This window comes from Monodelphis domestica, chromosome 2 (genome assembly GCF_027887165.1).
Source record: "Monodelphis domestica isolate mMonDom1 chromosome 2, mMonDom1.pri, whole genome shotgun sequence".
In the NCBI taxonomy this organism is placed as follows: domain Eukaryota; kingdom Metazoa; phylum Chordata; class Mammalia; order Didelphimorphia; family Didelphidae; genus Monodelphis; species Monodelphis domestica.
Genome location: NC_077228.1, coordinates 134,171,102 through 134,192,024, shown reverse-complemented (window position 1 = coordinate 134,192,024; position 20,923 = coordinate 134,171,102). Strand labels below are relative to the sequence as shown.

Below are 20,923 nucleotides of genomic sequence, written 5' to 3'. Positions count from 1 at the left end.
CAGGTAATCTGATTTCTAATTGGATGAAATCTTAAAGGGTCTTTCCAAGTTGGGAGGAGAATGCACAGGTCAATTCCCTGAATGAGATGTTCCAACTCCCCCAGAGTGTCTGTGAACAATCAAAGGATCACTATGGGGCCAGTTTTCTGATAAGACATGAGTTGCTTGAGGTGTACAATTGTGAGAAAACTTGCATCAATCTCTGAGTCTGCCTGAATTTCAGGTCAGGATAACCGAGGTCCTTGGTAAAGATCTCAAAGCAGCAGGTAGAAGTGGTGGTCCACCTTCTCAGTCACACAGGTCAAGGTTCAAACAACGTAATAATGTTTCCTCCTAATTCTTACAACTGAATTCGATTTTCTCCACAAGTTAGAAATTGGATAATTGAATTTCCAAGCTAGCTCCAGAGTCACAAGATGGATTCTTAGGATCATCCAATTCCACTGGCTGTTCTAATCCCCTCAATTGCCCAGTTATAAGGCTATTTAATTACTGCAAAAACGGTACCAAAAAAGCTAGATCTCCTGACTCCAGACTAGTGTTCTTTTAATCGCACAACACTAGATAAACGATGATTAGAAAGTTATCAGGAAGCTCAAAACATGAGATCATTATGTCATTCTTGGCATCACATACTCCATAACTTTTCAAGAATAGGTTGAGAACTAACAAGAGTTTTACAGGTTGTTTGGAGTCCACCGAGAGTAGTAATGACATCAGTGATGGCACCTAAAGAACGTTGGAATGAAATCCTTGTGACAATAGGTTACTTCACATTGTGGGTCAAATCCTAGCTCTTGTCTCAATACCAATGCCAGAATATGGCTGTTTCTACAATTTTTAATTTAGCTGGTAGGCAAAACAATGTATGTTCCCAAGGAATTCTTACATCTGAGCTTCCCGAGAAAAAAATAAGCTACAGAAACCCAAGCTTTGCTTTATGATTAGGCCATTCATCAATATTGTGTAGTTCAATGCTGTTTACAGAGGTGTGAGACTTCTTTATTCATGCGTGGATTTGTAAAGATCATTTTATTGGTACTTGCTTTTGACCTGTTTGCACTACTGCCCTCTGCTAAGAAATAGGATTTCTTCATTCTAACCCAGCCAAATGTATTTGAAAGAAAAGACAACAAAGTGGATTTTGGGATAATATTGTTTATATTTATTCAATAATAAAGTTAGGAAGTAACCATGGCCTATTTATTTCCTGATGAACAGCTATTGACCTTGACCTTAACTGCAAAAACAAGCCAACTGAATTCTGGAAGTCAGTAGTTGCCAAAGCATTGCACCAGCAAGCAGCCCAATATGCCCTTTGCTGCCATCAATTTAAAAACACGATAGTCTGGTTTTTGGTGTACAGTATTCTGATTGGCCCAGAGTTGGAGTTAATTAGTACAAAATACCTAAATGTTTCTCTATATAGGACAAGAAGACTAGATTCTCCTACTCTGATACTTCTTAGCCTTAAAGAGAATGGGATATCATGTTGCAGCTATCTGGTAGAGGCAAAATCAGTTATTCAGTTATTAGTGGCCTTGGATCTCATCCAGGCCAATTCCTTCCTTTTGCAGATGAGGAAACCAAAGCCCAGATAAAACTGACTTGTCCAGGTTACATATGTTATAATTGCCAGGACTTGAACCCAGATGAGATCCAGTACCTCTCTCCTACCCTTTCTGCCTTTCTCATCTCCATTCTTTAAGCATCAGGTTATTTCATGGGTTTTGGACTTTAGTTGCAATCCAATCCACCCCCCCCCCCCAATTTATGTATGTAGACCCAGAGAGTTAAGTGACTTGCCCAAGGTGACATTAGGTAGTGAGCAGCAGAGGTTAGGATCTAGAGCTTTCCTTTATATCACATGGATTTTCTGATGTGTGTTCTATCTTCCATCTTGTTTAAATAAAGTGGTGACTTCGCCGTCACCTGTAGGTTGTCGACTAAATTTACAAAAGTAAATACTTTATTGTACATGATGATTTGGTTCCTTTAAAAAGAGCCTCAGGTTTGCATAGCGATTAAGTTTTACCCTGCATTTTTCCTGACTTAATATTGTTATACATAGGTAAGTATGTAAAAGAAAATGTCCTATTTCATGGAGGTTGCAAAGGGCTAAACTATACTTTTTGCATATAATGAAATGAAACTAACAGATCGCTTCTTTTGTTATCTGGAAATGTTGATTGCTCACGTAAGATTTTTGTCAGTCCTAATGATCAAGTCAAGCAAATGCAATTCATGAATTCAAGGTGCCCATCAAAAGTAGGACATAGTGTTTCTTAGATGGACGATTAATCCTCCCGTGATTTCAATTTCATGAGAAGTCTTCAGTAGGGGGTCACTTATTGCATCAAAGGACTGAAAAGCACAGCCACTGGAAGAGAGGAAGGAAAAAAAAAACCATTTGAATTCCCCCCATCAGGTCAGAGCTACATTAAAACGCTTTCTGAATGAGTTGTATTTCATTAGAAAGTGGACATGAAAGACCTTCCTTATGGGCTAAAATGTCTATGCCAAGGAACATTTTCAACCACATCCCCAACCAAATTCTTGGCTTAAAGTAGACAAATAATCTACGCAATATTTGAAACTGGCTATGAGGCACCGGCAGGAATCCCCCTGCTGTTGTTTGCCCCTCTCTGGACCGTTGGCACCACCGTGTCTCAAATACGTCCCCTCTACCACCTCCCTCCGGGGATCCCCGATTCAGAGAACCCTCTGATTTTTCTTAGCTCCTGGGTGAGAGTGGGCAGGAGCAGAATGATTTGCTTCTATTAGGATAACAACAACTCTGTAAAAGGACTCTGACCAGGGAAGTCACCAGGGATCATTTAGGATGGCTGCTGACGAAGCAAGCTAGCTTCTTCCTGGCAGAGTGGCTGGACTTGAGATGCACGACAACACACAATTTTTGTATTTGGCCAACATGTTGTACATTTGCAATAACGACAAAGGTTATTGGTGAGTTAATTTCGACCTTTACCTTCTGTCTTAGAATCGGTGCTAAGTATTGGCTCCAAGGCGGAAGAGTGGTAAAGACTAGACAATCGGGGTAACTAAGAAGTATCTTAAGTCAAATTTGAACCCAGGTCCTCCCTACTCCAGGCCTGGTATTCTCTCCACTGTGCTACTTAGCTGCCTCCAGGGGAAAGGTTTAAGAAAGGGAAAAATAAAGTGCTTCTTATTTGAAAAACATGCCTCGTGTTTAACTTCTATATTTATTAATTATGGTCTGTATATTCAGTTACTGAACATTTATTAAGTACCTACTCTGCATCTGGCACTGCACTAAGTAAATATATGTTTATATTTACTTGTTTCCTCTATTGGAATGTTAGCTCATTGCAAGTAAATTTTTTTCATACTTGTCTCTGCAATGCCTGGCCTGTAGTAGGTGCTTAATAGTTGATGGATTGATTTAAAAATTTTTTTTCTAAACCCTTATCTGGCATCTGTCTTAGAATTAGTACTGTGTATTGGCTCCAAGGCAGAAGAGCAGTAAGGGCTAGGCAATGGGGGTCAAGTGACTTGCCCAGGGTCACACTGCTAGGAAGTGTCTGAGGCCAGATTTGAACCTAGGACCTCCCATCTCTCGGCCTGGTTCTCAATCCACTGAGCTACCCAGCTGCCCCCTAAAAGCATCCTTTCACCCTGGGTCTAGACTCAAAAGTCCTGGGATGCCATTCTTGGAGGGGGGAACCAATGGCTGTTGCACAACCACCACTAAAAATGCACTGTGGAAGCCTGGAAGCATGAGAAAAGCAGTCACTGTGTGGCTGGCCATTCCTCCTGGAGTTCTAAAAGGCAGGCCAAGAAGTCCTGGGCCTCTGGGCGAGACGTTGGTCATAACCCTTGGCAGCTGCCCACTCACCCTGGTAAGATCGAGCTCTATCGTCCCGGTGTTCTCGGGATCCAGCTGCTTAAACACTTCTGTAAAGCCAAAGGAAAAGGGCACAATGAGGAAGACACCGAAACAGGGGTCCCCCCCCCGCCTGGTTCGACACCACCCAGTCTTAGTGGTGCTTTAGCCCAGGGCGGCCACGAAGCCCCATTTTTCTCCTGCCTCTAAAGGAAGGAAGAAGGGCCGTGAGCCTCACTCTGTCTGGCTCAGACGCCCACTTACTGAACAGCGTCTCCAGTCGGACCAAACACCGGACAAAGTTGTCGAAGTCGATGATGAGCTCATCATCCGCGAACCGGGCCACGATGACCTGATGGAGCTGATAGGGCAGCTTGAACCCTAAGGCAGAAGCAAACAATGTTTGTCTTTGGTTTTCTGCATTGTGGTGCTGGCCCCCCCCCCCCCCCAAGGGCTTGCAGGGTGGCAGCACCTCAATCGTGGTAACAACGGAAGACCAAGGATTGTGATCTTCTCCTGCATTCAGGGCTTTTTCCCTGGGTGCTTTGGCTCTTTGAAACTGATTCCAGGAGGCCAGGTGGCATAATAGAGTGCCGGGCCAGGAGATGGGAGGTGCTGGGTTCAATTCTGGCTACAGATATTTCCTAGTGGTGTGAGCTTAGGTAAGTCACTTAAAAAAAGACAAAAATCACCTCTAACCTTCTGTCTTTGAATTTTTGGTTCCAAGGCAGAAGAGTGATAAGGACGAGGCAATGGGGGTTAAGTGACTTGCCCAGGGTCACACCGCTAGGAAGTTCCTGAGGCCAGATTTGAACCTGGGATTTTCTGACTCCAAGCCTGGCTCTCTATTTACTGTCCCACCTAATTGCCCCCCCCCCCCCAGCCTCTTTGCCTAGCCTTTGCCCTTTTGCCTTGCTCTCTGTTGTTACTGAGATATAAGAGGTTTAAAAAAAGAAAAAGAAACTGACACTAGTGTTCAGATGCCATGTCAGCTGCTGTTTCTTCTTTGGTTTCCAAACTGCTTTTCTGGGACTCAGTCCCCGCCTGGTTCTTCACACTACTTCCTGTTTATTTCTGTTGCTTCAGCCAAACTTAGCCCCTTTGTTCCCCATCACCCATTTCCATCTCCACAATCTTTCCATGTTTGTCCATATTTTTAGCTACTTAAAAAAAATTCTGCTTACACAACAGATTTTTTTTTCCCTCTCTGGAATGATCCTCATCACTAGATTTTTTTCAAGACATCTATTCTCTTAGTCTTTGAGATCCTATGTGATCATACATTTTTTTAAATAAAAAAAAAAACACCACCACCTTATCTTCCATTTTAGAATCAATACTGTGTATTGATTCCAAGGTAGAAGATGGTAAAGGCTGGGCAAGGGGGGTTAAGTGACTTGCCCAGGGTCACACAGCTAGGATGTGTCTGAGGTCAGATTTGAACCCAGGACCTCTCCTCTCTAGGTCTGGTTCTCCATCCACTGAGCCACCTAACTGTCCCAACTCTACATATATCTTAAGAGAGCAATAGTATCTCTCCTAAATCTCTCCCAGACTAAACATTCTAGCTCCTTTAGGCTCCCCCTCCTTGTCACCCATTTCTAGATATATTCTAGCTTATCAAAGTCATTTCTAGAATATGGCTACCCAAGCTTTTTGCTGGGGTAGAGGGATTTTTTAAAAAAAACACTTACCTTCTGTCTTAAGAATCAATAGTGTGTATATGGTGCCAAGACAGAAGAGTGGTAAGGGCTAGGCCATGGGAGTTAAGTGACTCCCAGGGTCACACAGCTAGGAAGTGTCTGAGGACAGATTCGAACCCAGGACCTCTTGGCTCTAAGCCTGGCCTTTCAACCACTGAGCCACCCAGCTGTCCCCTTAGAGGGATTCTTTTTCAGGATGTTCAATGTCCTCTGAAGTTCCTTTCAATTTTGTGGTTCTGTGAGGTAGTCTGAATGGTCCAGAGTACAGCAGGATTCTCTACCTTATTTTATATAATACTAATTGAAGTTTAAAATAATTTTTTTAAAAAATCAACTATTCCTAAGCAGTTTGGCTATATGAGACTTTTTGGGAAGTGCTATGTGAGAAGTTCTCTTGGCTTCAGTTGCTTTCTCTGTTGAATGAGAGGGCTGAACCAGATAATCCATAAGAAGTTCCTTCCAGTCCTAATATCATAAGCCTATAAATTCATTCATTCATTCATTCATTCATTCATTCATTCATTCATTCATTCATTCATTCATTCATTCATTCGAGCACTCTTAAAGAGTATTAAATTCAGAAAGAGAGTTAGGAGGGGGAGATTCTGTACCAAGTCACGTTTTGTCAGTTATGCTTTTGAAAGTGGAGAAAAAAGGAAGTGTAGTAGTTACTTTATTTTGGGGGACAGTTTATTATATTTTCCATAAAAGGAAGATGACTTGCGGTGATTCTGAAATAAATGAAAATAGCAGGAGAATGGCTAGGTAGCAGAGTGGATAAGAGCACCAGGACTGGAGTCAGATTCAAATCTGGTCTCAGACACTTCCAAGCAGGGCAAGTCCCTTAACCCCCATTGCCCAGCTCTTACCACTCTTCTGCCTTAGAACTGATATTTAGTATTATTTCTAAGACTGAAGGTAAGGATTTAATTAAAAGAAAAAAAGAAAAAAGAAATGTGGGATGTTACCTGCTTCTTCTAACGCTTTACGCATCTCGTAGGCATTCATGGTGCCGGACCTGTCAACGTCCATCTCCTTGTAAATTTTCTGGAACAAGCAAAGTAGACATGAAGGCCTTGATTTTGTAAAATACATTTTCTTCTGTGCCTCAGAGAAAGCAGGAATAGTTTAAAACAGACAAACAAACCAACTAGCAATCTTTAATACAATTGATAGCTAGAGGAATTAATTATTTTCATTTAGCTGATGGAGGAAAGCAAGAATTTCACAGCCATCAGCTCTAGCAGAGTCTGTGTGTGTTTGCCTGTGAATAGGAAGCCCATTCTGTATTCTCTGACCTGAGAAAGCTTAAAACCCCAGGCTTTGGGGTCTAACATTCCCAGTAATCAGACACATAGTAGTTTATACTATAAACGACTCCATTTCTTCCTTTATTCTCTGCCCTCCCTCATGGCAGCCTGGAAGGTGTCCCTGAACCCCAGTTGCTACCTACTAGAGTCTATCCTTTTTCTAGTTTCACCTGATGTTCTAGGCCAGTGACGATGAACCTATGGCATGGGTGCCAAAGATGGCAGGGACTCATGCAGAGCTGCTCCTCTCCTCTCCACTGTACCTGAGGACATTTTTTCACATCTCCAATCTCTCTGCCCAGCAGCCCAATGGGAGCACACAGGGGAAAGGTGGGTAGCTCATAGGTGGCAGAGCTGGAGGGGAGCAGAGCACTTAGGTCACTTCCCTCCCCTGCTCCATACTCACTGAGGTCATTCCTCACATGACCCACCTTTCTGCCCAGCAGCCCAATGGGAGGGCTTCCCCCTCCCGTGTGTGGGGTAAAGAGGGGGGGGGACAGGGCATGCCTGGCACTCCATCTTTAAAAGGTTTGCCATCATTGTTCTAGGGCCTTTGTGAGGATGCCTTTCCTGACTCTGCAGAGAAAAATTATCTTTGTCTCCTTTAGCTTCTCTCAGTACTTTGCTCAGACCTTTCTCTGCATTTGTTGCCTCTGTGCCTCCCCTGACTTTTTAGTTCAGATGATAAACTCCCTGCCAGTGGGACTCTATTTCTGGCTCTAGCTTTGCCTCCCCAGTGCCTTACACACAGTGGATCTTTAATAGCTTGTTGAATTGAATTAAATTAGCCATTCTTTATCAACCAGTCAAGAGGTCACTGGACAACAGTGCATTATATCTGAGCCATAATATGCCAACTCTCTTCTCTCTGCAGGTTCTAAATGCCAACTTGGCCAAGTAGGGAACAGTCATTTCAAGGGCCATTTCTTTTTTAAAATTTTGGTTTATTTTTATGAAACTTAAAATCTCTACTACATATAAAAAACAATCCATAATACTTTTAACATGGCAGTTTCCAACTTTCTTGCTTGTCTGTCTCTTCCTGAACTTCCTTCTGCTCTTTCCTATGCATTTTATTTCACTTTTAAAACCCTTACAGTCTCTCTTCAAATCAATAGTGTATTGGTTCCAAGGCTGAGGAGTAGTAAGAGCTAAGCAATAGAGGTTAAGTGACTTGCCCAAGGTAACACAGCTGAGAAGTGTCTGAGGGCAGATTTGAACTCAGGAACTCCCATCTCCTGGCCAGCCTCTCAATCCATTGAGCTACTTTCCTGCCTCCTCTTCTATATATTTAAAAAATATTTCATTGATATTTTTCTCTATCTCCTTATACCCCAACAATGCTCTAAGACTATTATTAGCTATAGAGCAAATACTGACCTGCATGGAGGGAGCTTCATCCCCTGGAAATTCCCTCTACCAATGAAATCTTATTATCATGAAGCCCCTCTCCCTTCTGTAACTACTTGTTCTCCCCCACCAAAAAAAAGCCTTTCCTTTTAACAAGAAGAGTTGAGTAAAACAAATTCAGGTAGCATTTCTGAATTGCTTCTCTTGTTTATGCTCATAGTAGAGTTCCACAGATGAAGCAGAGAAAAGAACTTATCAGGGCAGCTGGATAGCACAGTGAATAGCATGCCAGACCTGAAATTGAGAGGTCCTGGGTTCAAATGTGGCCTCAGACACATCCTAGCTGTGTGACCCTGGGTAAGTCACTTAACCCTCACTGCCTAGCCCTTACCACTCTTTTACCTTGGAACCAGTATACAGTATTGATTTGAAGATAGAAAGTAAGGGTTTAAAAAAGGAAAGAAAAGAACTCATTTTGTGAATGTGCTAGTGCCCAGGCCTGGTCTTCCTCCACCCAGCTTTTCTCCTACTATTGGAGAAAGCAAGTCACAAGACAGTGCTCTGACCTCCCCCACCCCCATAAAAGTCTTGTTTTCTAAAATTATGCCTGTGCAGAGATCCCTATAGGCCCCAATTTTTAAAGCACGCCCAGGACCATAAAGCAGTGCACAGTGAGGGGTCTTTGTGTGAGTGCAAAAGAACCATCTCCCCCCCCCCCCCCCACCTCCGGCCTGCCTGCAGTCCTACCTGGTATTTCTGTATTTTGGACCAAAGAAGGTAGAACTCCTTCAGACCTAGTTTTCCACTCCCGTCAAACTGCCTCCAGTTAAGGAAAGCTCTTTGTACTGCGTGGAATTTTTTTCCCCAAGTAGGTTCAAATGAGAATAACTTCCACATTGCTCTGCAGAAGTCTCATCAAAGCTCTCTTACTAGTCAGGCTCTCCTCAGGAAAACCCTCCAGAAGGGCTCATGGTGCCTGGGCTGGTGCTGGCTGGCCTACACCAGCCAGTAGATACTGAAATGGGACCGAGGGCTCATACCGGCTCGGGGTGCTCCTCTGACGTCGCCATTCTTCTAACGCTTAGTGACGTGTGGACCTTTTAGCCTGGATTTTTCATTATGGTTTCTAGTTGGGGCAACTAAGTGGTTGAGTCCAGGCCTGGAGATGGAGGTCCTCGGTTCAAATCTGGCCTCACCCACTTCCCAGCTGTGTGACCCTGGGCAAGTCACTTGACCCCCATTGCCTAGCCCTTGCCACTCTTCTGCCTTGGAGCCAATACACAGTATTGACTCCAAGACGGAAGGTAAGGGTTTAAAAAAAATATATGTCTTCTAATTGTTGACTCTCAATGTTTAAAAGCCTAGTTTTGCAAGGCCTTTCCTAAAGGGAGTGTCCTGCATTGGGGCTTTGTGTAGCCTGGGAAAATTTCTTGCCATTCCTTCTCACTAGCCACCAGAGACCATGAAGACAAGTGCCCACGGGGCTGCCATTCTCTAGCTTGGCCACGGAAGCGGCAGCTCAAAGGATGGTGGAGACCAATGGAGGCCACAGATTAGAAATGTTCATAGAAGGAAGAACCACATCATCCGGAAATGAAAAAGGAAATACTGACACAGGAGCCACAGATTTGTTTTTGAGACTGATTTCTGTTGGGCTTCGTAGGCTGGCAGCGAAGGAAATGCTCTAAATAGAGCTCTCCTGGATCGAAGCAAAGCCTCTGACAGAGTGTGCCGTGCTCTTCTTGCAGACAAGAGAGAAAGAAGCACGGGTTAGACCATAGGACGGGTTGCTGGGTTCAAAACCTGCTGAACATCTGGAACTAAGAGTAGGCACAACTCGAATCCTGGTCTCTAGAGAGGGGCCGCGGGGCTCTGTCCTTGGTCCTGGACTGCCTAACCTTTTTATCAGGAACTTGAATAAAGGCAGAGAGGGAGAGCTCACCCAATCTGTGGGGGAACGACAAAGAGTCAGAATCCACTTCCCCTCCCCATGCCTTCCTGGAAGTGGTGTTGCCTCTTGCCTTCCTGGTTTTTTAAATTTGTAACCCCAGGAGGTAATGAAGTTCTTTCATGAACTTTCATGAGCCACAGTGACTCGATGCCGCTTCTTTAGCCACAGGCAGCCTCTGTACCAACCCCAGGGTCCGAGTTCCCTAGCACGTGTATAAGGATACATCCAGCATGTCAACCATGATCTTGCAAGTCTCAATGCTGAAGCCGTCTGATTTGATATCTGGACCTAGAAAACACAGAAGGAAAGTCAGATCTTTGGTGTTTTGAATGTAAACGTCTAGAGGGCAAGCAGGTGTACTATGGTCATCTAACTTTGTTCTGAACAATGCCTAGCAAAGACTGAGGAGAAAAAGCATTAAATAATTTTTTAAAGGAATAAGGGAGCAGCTAGGTGACTCAATGGATAGTCAGGCCTAGAGATGGGAGGTCCTGGGTTCAAATTTGGTCTCAGATACTTCCTAGCTGTGCAACCCTGGGCAAATCACTTAATCCCAATTACCTGGTCCTTACTGTTCTATCTTGGAACCAATACACAGTATTAGGTTAAATTAGGGTTAAAAAGATTAAAAAAATAAAGGAATAAGAAATAGTTGGATTATTTATATATATTAAGGCTGAGAAAGAGTCCTTTGTGTGTGTGAGACATGGGTAGGGAGAAGAACAGATGAATTTTCAGTTAGGTTGTGCTGAGAGCTAAGATGGTGGCATAGTAGCAGGAGCCTTCTGAGTCTCCTTCCAACAGATCATTCATTCCAAAGTGTCTCAAAAGGACAGAAATCAAAAGCAGATGAATAAAGGAGCTCTTCCACTGGATACAGCCTTAAAGGCTTCTCACTGGGAAGGGAAGATACTACCAGGGCAAAGCCCTGCAAGACAGAAACTAAGAAAGCAATCAACATGCAGGAACCCCAGTCCACTAGTGGCAAAAGAAATAAGCAGCAGCAAAAAAGCTCTTGACCCTGGATAATTTCTATGAAGAAAAGATTGAAAAGCAAGGAAACACATCCAAATTTTTCAATTAGGTTGTGCCTCCATGACTAAGGAAACAGCTAGGTTAGAAACCAACTAATAATAAAAATAGTTGAATATTTATTATTATTATCAACAATGTGTCCCTGGTAAGTCACTTAACCATTCTAGGCCACAGGTTCCTCATCTGTAAAGTGAGGGTTTTGAACTTAAGAATCTCTGTGATCTCTTCCAACTCTATGCATTCCATGGAGTGTTGGGATGGTTGGTGAAGAACCCCAGGAAGGGGTGCATTTTCTTTGCCCTATTATTTTTAGAAGACTTAAAAAAAAATCTTCCCATGTTACCTCAAGGTGGAGAGTTTTCTTGGAGCCGCCATCTTGATCACCCACACCCTTGGAAACAGGGTGACTTGCAATAATAATGTTTATAGTCTTGAGCATGACTTTCCCAGAGCCTCCTTTCTAGGGGAATTCGTGCATCAGGTCTGTAAGGGGTTACATGGCAGGAGGCAGGGAGGCTACGTCATGGAGAGGGAAGGGGCCCATGGCCAGGTCCCTGGTGTCACCAGGCAGGAAGGGGAAGGGTGTGCTGAGCTCAGACACGTGTGGGGCCACGCGTATTCTGTAGCAGAAAGGAGGTTCCCCTCCTCTCCATTGCCCTTTTGTCCATCCATCTGTGAATGAACAATGAGGCTCTTGGTCTTGGTGGCCCCGTGATCTCCACAGATCGGAGACACTGCCATGACCTCACTGCGCCTGGTGGCCTTTGGGCCAAACACCACCTCCTTTCCCACATAGCGGGGAAGCCGCGCCAGGGTGGCTTCACTGCGGCTTGAGGCTATGTGTGTCTGGACCTGGTGACATCCCAGCTTTCTCTCTTACTGTATGTGGGTGTAAAATGTCTATTTCTGAGATTCAGACAAGACCAGATGGAACTTCTAATCTCTGTTTTGAGGGGATCCTTGACGTTGCTATCTCCTGGAATGGTAGCCCCAACTTTCACATGCTGTCTTCCTCTTCAAAATATAAGCTCTCTGAGGGCAGGGGACTGTGATATGGTCTTTCTTTCTATCCTCAGAGCTTGCCACAGTCTCTGCTACATAGTAAGTACTTAATAAATGGTTAGTTGTTTTTTAAACACTTACTTTCTGTCTTAGAAGTGATATTAAGTATTCGTTCCAAGGCAGAAGAGTGATAAGGGGTAGGCAATTGGGGTTAAATGACTTGCCCAGGGTCACAAAGTTAGGAAGTGTCTAGGGCCAGATTTGAACCCAGGGCCTCCTGACTCCAGACCTGGCTCTATCCACTCTGCTCCCCAGCTACTCCTTTCATAAGGAAGGCTTATGCCTTCCTTCCAGAGGTTTTTAAAAACAAGAGGGCTTCTTATCTGTCCTGGCTGGGTCTATTTCCAGGCAGAGGCAGAAGAGGCTGGAGGTTCTTAAAATATCCTTGACAACCCATGTGGTTTTGCCCTTTGCAGTACTGGTTTTATAATAAGGTAAAACTATCCTTTTTTTTTTTGGAAGGGGGCTAATTTAGCAACATTACACAGGATATTAAATATAAAAATAGGAACAATAACCTTATTGGTTATATCATTATCAGAAAGCTGCATCATTTTTAAGAATTCCAGAATGTTTTGTCAGCAATGGGAAATGGTAGTTGGGCAGCCAGTCTGTTGGGTCTTTGGCCCTAACCAGAACCAGCTTGTGAATGCCTGGTCTGGATGCTGAGTTCCTTATGGACTCTTAGGGTCCTGGTCTAGAGTAAACTCCTTGAACAATTTATGTCACCTGGGATACACAGCATGTGATCTTGGGTAAGGCACTTGACACCTTAGGCCCCAGTTCTCTCCTTTATAAAATAAGGAGATTGGCCGTGACAGCCTCTGTGGCCCTTACAGCTCTGGATTTATGACTTGTATTACCAAAGCAATCCATTCACTGGAAAATGGAGGAGACAGATCTGTGATTTCAATGGCACAGGAACTATTTAAATGAGGAGGAAAATGCCTGATACCAATATATATGGGTTGGCATCTTCTCTGCAACCTTATCACATTTTATTTATTTTAATTTTAAAAAGAACCCTTACCTTCCATTTTAGGATAAATACAAGTATCAGTTCCAAGGGAGGAGAGCAGCAAGGACTAGGCAATGGGGGTTAAGTGTCTTGACCAGAGTCACACATCTAGGAAGTGTCTGAGACCAAATTTGAACCCAGGATCTCCTGTCTCTGGGCCTGGCTCCCAATCCACTGAGCCACCCTAACTGGCCCCAAACTGATGGTCTTAAAAGAGTTGTCCAGGCAAGTTAGAAATGACTTGGCCAGTCTCAGAGGGTAGAATTGAACAAAAGTCTTCCTGACTCTAAGCCCAGTTGTCTGGCCTTGACTTCTGGAATTAGTTTCTCTTCCATGCCGTTGGAACATTCATTTCATTTCATTTCATTTCATTTCATTTCATTTCATTTCTTTCTTTCTTTCTTTCTTTCTTTCTTTCTTTCTTTCTTTCTTTCTTTCTTTCTTTCTTTCTTTCTTTCTTTCTTTCTTCCTTTCTTTCTTTCTTCCTTTCTTTCTTCCTTTCTTTCTTCCTTTCTTTTCTTCCTTTCTTTCTTTCTTCCTTTCTTTTCTTCCTTTCTTCCTTTCTTCCTTTCTTCCTTTCTTTTCTTCCTTTCTTTCTTTCTTCCTTTCTTTTCTTCCTTTCTTCCTTTCTTCCTTTCTTCCTTTCTTTTCTTCCTTTCTTTTCTTCCTTTCTTCCTTTCTTTTCTTCCTTTCTTTTCTTCCTTTCTTCCTTTCTTCCTTTCTTTCTTTCTTTCTTTCTTTCTTTCTTTCTTTCTTTCTTTCCTTCCTTCCTTCCTTCCTTCCTTCCTTCCTTCCTTCCTTCCTTCCTTCCTTCCTTCCTTCCTTCCTTCCTTCCTTCCTTTCTTTCTTTCTTTCTTTCTTTCTTTCTTTCTTTCTTTCTTTCTTTCTTTCTTTCTTTCTTTCTTTCTTTCTTTCTTCCTTCCTTCCTTCCTTCCTTCCTTCCTTCCTTCCTTCCTTCCTTTTCTTTCTGTCTGTCTGTCTGTCTCTCTCTCTCTCTCTCTCTCTCTCTCTCTCTCTCTCTCTGTCTCTCTCTCTCTCTCTCTCCCTTACTTCCATCTTGGAATCAATACTATGTAATGGTTCGAAGGCAGAAAAGTGGTAAGGACTAGGCAATGGCTAACTTGCCCAGGATCAAACAGCTAGGAAGTATCTGAAACCAGATATCAACCAGGACCTTCCATCTCTGGACCTGACTCTCAGTGCACTGACCCACCCAGCTGCCCTCAGAACATTTTCAAATGGCACCACTATTCTAAAATGTTGCAGGACAGCTAGGGGGCACCATGGATAGTATACTGGGCTGGGCATTGGGAAGACTCATCTTTATGAGTTCAAATCTGGCTTCAGACACTTAATAGCTGTGTGAGTCTGGGCAAGGCATTAAACCGTTTGCCTCAGTTTCCTCATCTGTTAAGTAAGCTGGAGAAGGAAATGGCAAACCACTCCAGTGTCTTTGCCAAGAAAACTCCAAAATGGGGTCACAAAGAGTTGGATACAATTAAAACCATTCAACAACAACTCTGAAATGTTAGGTGTGGAAATAAACTTTTAAAAACTCAGTGACTTGGTTCAGGGGCAGAGACTGCTTTCCAGACCCAGCCCTAGCGAAAGACATGGAGTCATTTGAACCCAGATGGATGAAAAGGAGGTTTTGTAAAAAAAATATCCATTTGTCCAATGGCATTACGATCACTCACTTCATTTATTTCTCCTTTTCCCTCTGGTGCATCAGTGGGTTCTCTCTACTTCAGTCATTTCCTTTTTATTTTTTATTATTTTCATTTAAAAAAATATTTTCCCATGTTTCCATGATTCATGTTCTTTCCCACCCCCCTCCCAGAGCTGACAAGCAATTCCACTGGGCTATACAAAGGTTATCACTTGCTACCTGTTTCCATATTATTAGTCATTTCCTTTTTAAACACAGCTCTGGATGACTGGGCACAGCTTCTGGCTGGCACTCACAGGGTCAACTCAGTCTTTTGATCTACCAAGAGAGGGCTGGGACTGTGTCTGGAGGAGGACGAGGGATCTGGTTAGGGCAGTCAGTAACAGGGTAGAGGTGGGGGCAGCAGAAGGTACTTTCCTTTCCCCTTAGACTTCTGCAGGAGAACAATAGGGTTTGAGGAACCAGAAGGAAGACATACTTACGCTTTGCCAGGACTCTTCTCAGGATAGTCTGAAGCTCAAAGGCAGAAATCTCTGCGTCCTATGGAAACATACAACATACAAGAACATACAATACACTTGTAGTCAGTGTCATCCCAGGGCTGAAACACCACCGAGGAAAGAGGGGAAAAGTGACACTCTTAATAAAAGAAGCCTCATAGGACCTTGGGCCCAGGGACACAGACAATATCTCTCTTCCCTGAATGTCCCGTGTGAGATGGTTCTGGTACAGGAGGGCTTTAGCAAACAGTCCCAACCCAGATTTAGTCTCTCAAGCTGTTCCTGATCACTTCTAGTTTAGATGCCCTTTCAAAAAAATTTTTTTTAATTATATAGATATTTTATCAATTACATGTAATCAATTTCCACTTAAGTTTTCTGAAGTTAAACGCCCCAAATTGTCTTTCTCCCTCCTTTCCCTCCCTGCTCCTGGAACTGAGAAGCAATTTGATCTGGGTTATACCTGTATTATCAGATGTCTTATTGATGTTTTTTCCCCATTTTACTTTCCTGATTCAACACCTACATTATCAGCTTTACTGCTCAGAATGGCCCACGTTCTGGTTTCTCATAACTGTCTTCAAGGCTCTCCCTGTTCTTTTCCTTCTCATTTGTTGTTCTACAGCAAGGATTCTCCACTCCACCAGGGCTGCTGCCTCTCTCGCTTGCCTGCTCCTCCCTCGGTGCCCATTTGGCACATCCTCCTCATTCTTTTGGAGTGAATCTGTCTCCTCTGAAAACACTGCTCCACATGGTTAATATGGAAATATGTTTTGCATGACTTCACATATATAATGAATATCATATTGTTGCCTTCTCAATGGGTTGGGAAGGGATGAGAGAAAAGTCGAGAATTTGGAATGCAAAATGAAAAAAAAAAGTTAAACATAAATAAAAAACAACAACAATACTGCTCAGTGGGGAAACTTCTAGGAACTAAGGCTATTAGAATAGAGTAAGCAGAACTAGGAAAACGATGCATCCAAGGATGACTGTAACATAAATGCAGCAGAAAACAAACCACCCTGTCTCACTTTAGTGACTAAGCCTGGTCTCAAAAGAAAAATTGAGAAAATGCACCTCCCTTTTTTGCAGCAGTGGGAGGCCATGGGGGTGGAACATGGCCTTCAGTGTCAAACATGGTCAGTGTTCAGGTTTTGCCTTTTTTCTTTCTTTTTTGTTATAAAGGATGGCTAGCTGGGGAAAGGATGAAGTATCCTACATATGTGTATTTGGAAATGGGGGTGATGTAATAGCAAAAGATATCAATAAAAGATTACTAAAAAGTAATAAAATTCACCAAGAATAGCTTATATTTGCATAGTTACTTTAAAGTCTTCAAAGCAATTATTCACAAGAGTCCTTTAACATTGCCCTTATTTTCCTGGGCAATCTAAAGGTCAGAGAGATTAAATAAATGCCTAAATTACAATCTACACTAATATTCATTATTTCGAATAGAGACTCAACCCTAACCCTCCCTTCCTTTAAAAACAAAACAAAACAAAACAAAACTTTACTTTCGGGCTTAGGATCACCACTTAAGAATGGGCGAGACATTTGGGGTTACACAGTTAGGAAATGTCTGAGGCCACATTTGAACCCAGGACCTCCTGTCTCCAGATCTGGCTTTCTGCCCACTAAGCCACCTAGCTTCCTCAACCCTATTTTTTTTGAGGGTAGCGATATCCAACTTCACAACCTAGGAATCATTCTCTATTTCTCATTATTGTACCTCTTCTTGACCTCCACCCCCCAACATATCTAATCAGTTGCCAAATCTCCTCTATTCCACCTCTTCAGCATCTTGCATCTGATCCCTCCTTTTCACTCACTTTAGGGGCAGTTTATCTTTTATGACTGTGTCATCTGGAATTTGGTCCGAGCCTTGGAATTGTTCTCTGTGCCTATAGCTATCCACCACTCTCCAATCTCTCTTCTAAATAGCTACCAAATGGATATGCCTAAAATGCAGGTCTGAGTGATTCCATGTCACTCTCCTGAGACTCAAGAAGCTATGGTGGCCCCAAGTTGTCTTTGGGATTAAATAAAGTCTTCTCTTTGGCTTACAGGCCTTCACCATTGGCTTCCATCCTACCTTTTGAGGCAGATTCCACATTATTTCTGTTCACGTGCGCTAAGCTCCATCTAAACTGGTCTAATTGTTTTTCTTACATATGCCACCTCTCCCTTCTGCCTTTGCACACATTTTCTGTCCACGTGGACTGGTTGGACTGCTCTTCTTCCTCCCCTGAGATAATTGGTTCCCTTTGAGGTTCAGAATCAGGACTACTTCCTCCAAGATGCCTTCCCAAATTCCCTCAGTTATGAATGTCTCTGAGACTTTACTTTGTGTGCATGCAAAACTATATATATGTATATATACACACACATGCATGTCTACATGTACACAGCATGTCTATGTGCTTCTGTATCTATATGGGGCAGCTGAGTGGCTCAGTGGAGAGAGTGCCAGTTCTGGAATCAGAAAGACTCCTCTTTCTGAGATCAAATCCAGCCTCAGACCCTTCCTAGCTGTATGTCCCTGGGCAAGTCATTTAACCCTGTTTGCCTCTGTTTCTTCATCTATAAAGTGAGTTGGAGAAGGAAATGGCAAACCACTCTAGTATCTTTGCCAAGGAAAAACCCAAATGGAATTATAAAGAGTTGGACACAAGTAAAATGACTGAATAAGAACAGCATATCCATATGTTCAGAGATTTACTTATGTATCTGTGAACATGCTGCAGGCCCTCAACCCTCATTAGACTATTAGCTATTAAGAACAGGAACTGCCTCATTTTTTGTATTTTTATTCTGTTTCTAGCACAGCAGCTGGTGCATAATGAATGCTTATTAATCAACTAATATATTGTAAATGTTCTCTGCACTTTATAAATCCATTCCCCTGATAGTTGGTAGGAAATTCTTCCTTACCCTGCCTTATTAAGAGGCAATTAGGTGGTGCACTAGACTTGGTGTCCAAAGGATGGAGTTAAAATAAAATTCTTGTGTGACTGGGCAAGTCACTTAAGCTCTGCCTGCCTCAGTTTCCTCAACTGTAAAATGGGAGAATGAGAGCACCTACCTCCCAGGATGGTTGTGAGGATTCAATGAGATAATATTTTTAAAGTGCATACCTTAAATTTAGTACTACATAAATGCAAATTATTCCATTTAAAAAAATCCTTATGCCATCTGTCAGTAACTTCTACCTATTAGTCCTAATGTGCTTATTTCTAAGTGTTCTTTATTTTTTAAAAAATGTGTATTTACCTTTCTATTACACTGTAAGTTTTTAAGGACTGGTTACGATTCTCTAGGTGATGCCCTGCTGGTGCCTAAAACTGCTTTCCATGTAATGGTCACTCAATAAACACTGGCTGCTGACCACTTACCTCCCCTGCCAGTTGAGCAAACAGTCTCCTGAAGCTGTCCTCAATGCCATCTTCATCAACATCATTCTTGAGGCAACAGAGTAAAAGGAGAAGAGTGAGACAATTTATTGAAGACAGGGATCTATCCTCAGCCACCAACCTCTGGGAAGTCTCTTTCATTCATTCCAAGTTCCTACTTTCTCCTTTGTGGATCATGTGCAATAGTTCCAATTATCCTTGACAAAATTTCAGGACTATTCCTAGTGTTTTGGTTTGGTCTGGCCAAGAGCTGAATAAAGACTGCCCAGGGCTTTCTAGCTAAATGTGGGGATATAATTAGAGCAAAAGAGAAAGAATATAATCTCTCTGGAAGGTAGATATATCATAATTTCTCACAATATGCACCAAGACTATTGCATGTTCCTAAAATAACCATTTATGACCAATTCTGTTAGGCAAAGTGATGAATAGCATAGAATTTCCCTTTATCACCTGAAAAGGATTTTGTCAAAGGGCAGAATATAAGCTTTGGGGCCCAATATATGCAGGCTTTGTCTAGTCCATTATTCTGCACATAGGACAACCACATTGGTGCCCTTACAGAATGACAGTGAATACCTAGTGACCATAAGCTTTTATCAGCACTGCTGTGAACCCTTAGAAAAGAGACAAAATAAAATACTTGAAAACAATTCCAAAACCATTTTCTCTAGAGCAGAAAAGTAGGCTGTATTTGGAATTATAGGACCCAGATTCAAATCCTGTCTCTGACCTCTGAGACCTTAGGCAAATCAAATAAACTCTCTAGGTCTTGGTTTTTTCATCTGTAAAAAGAGTACATTGGATTCAATGGCTTCTGAGGTCCTTTTCAGCTCTGTGTCTGTGTCGTTGGAGGTTTTTTTTTTTGATAAATTTTATTTCTTTTTAAAAATACTGGAAACCTGAGAGCAGTATCAGAAAATACAAAATTAAAGGGGAAATCCTAGATAATCCATGAATCCATATAATTAGAAGTATTTATATTATAAAAGAGTATTTACTTAGCATACTATTTAGTACATAGTAGGCATTCCAATAAATATTTGTTGACTGTAAGTCTATGTTCTTAAAAGTCCATTTTTGGGAGTTTTCCTTCCTTAACTCCAGAACTAGTAATTATCAGGAATTACTATTAAGCAAAGTGTGCGTGCTTAGCCAAACTCCTGCTGCATTTATCAACCAGATAGCTGGAAGTGTTTTTAGGGATCATTAAGTCCAAGGTTTCCTCTAATAACTGGATCACAGAACACACTGGGGAGTGAAACATACTGATGAAACTCAATAAATGATATCCCAAAGAGTTGAGGTATGTAGACTCCCCCAGAGATAAAGTGAGACTGTGGAAATTTTAAAGGGAAAAAAACCCAGATGATTTTCACCTTGAAGTCATAACTTTAGGATATATCAGTTTCATGTTTGATATTTTGGAGAGGAAAAGAGGACTAATATCAACATTTCTTCATGGGACTTGTATCCAAAATGCCTGACATTCTAAGGGTCTCTGGGACATAGTTTGAGAAATACTAGCCCAAACTAGGACTCAGCTCCCTAGTTTTATAGATGAGGAAACTAAGAGAAGAAAACCAGTTTGCTCAAGATTAGAGAATAAGGGTAGGCAATTGGAATGATGGATGGAGGGCCAGCCTCTGAGCCAGTAAGACTTATGTTTCAGTTTTCATCTGTAAAACAAAACCTACATCTAGCTGGGTTTGAAGAACCCTTTCCACTCTCCATCTCTGATTCTACAACAGGGACAGTAGAAGAATCATAATAAATACCTCTTCGAGGGTGGCCTCAATTTCATCATCAACGACTCTGGAAATAGAAAGGAATTATCTGTTAGTGGATGGGAAGTTAAGAAGAGGAAGGTGGTGTTTCAGTAGTTGTCGCTTGAACTGAAGTGTGAAACTTGAAACTAATCTCGCTTCAAACCCTCCCCAACAAAACCTACTTTAGAGCCTTGTAGTGTGTGATAGCACTTCCTCAAATAGCAGGATATCAAGGAGGGAAAAAACCCCAAAGGAAGAAGTCAAAGCCAAAAGGA

At 42.3% G+C, this 20,923-nt stretch overlaps 1 protein-coding gene across 1 annotated transcript in view; it reads right to left on the bottom strand.

Annotated features, from left to right (window-relative positions):
- Positions 1-1,142: 1,142 nt before the first annotated feature.
- The window catches only part of CAPN2 (calpain 2), a 98,683-nt gene continuing 78,902 nt past the window's right edge, over positions 1,143-20,923 (bottom strand). Inside the window, exons 13-21 of the mRNA XM_001367778.5 lie at positions 20,658-20,694; positions 18,862-18,927; positions 15,446-15,503; positions 10,403-10,467; positions 8,976-9,044; positions 6,537-6,615; positions 4,130-4,246; positions 3,878-3,936; positions 1,143-2,380 (exon numbers count right to left, since the gene is read on the bottom strand). Coding sequence (XP_001367815.3) covers positions 2,357-2,380; positions 3,878-3,936; positions 4,130-4,246; positions 6,537-6,615; positions 8,976-9,044; positions 10,403-10,467; positions 15,446-15,503; positions 18,862-18,927; positions 20,658-20,694 — 574 coding nt within the window. The 3' untranslated portion in view covers positions 1,143-2,356. The remainder of the gene's footprint in view (positions 2,381-3,877; positions 3,937-4,129; positions 4,247-6,536; positions 6,616-8,975; positions 9,045-10,402; positions 10,468-15,445; positions 15,504-18,861; positions 18,928-20,657; positions 20,695-20,923) is intronic.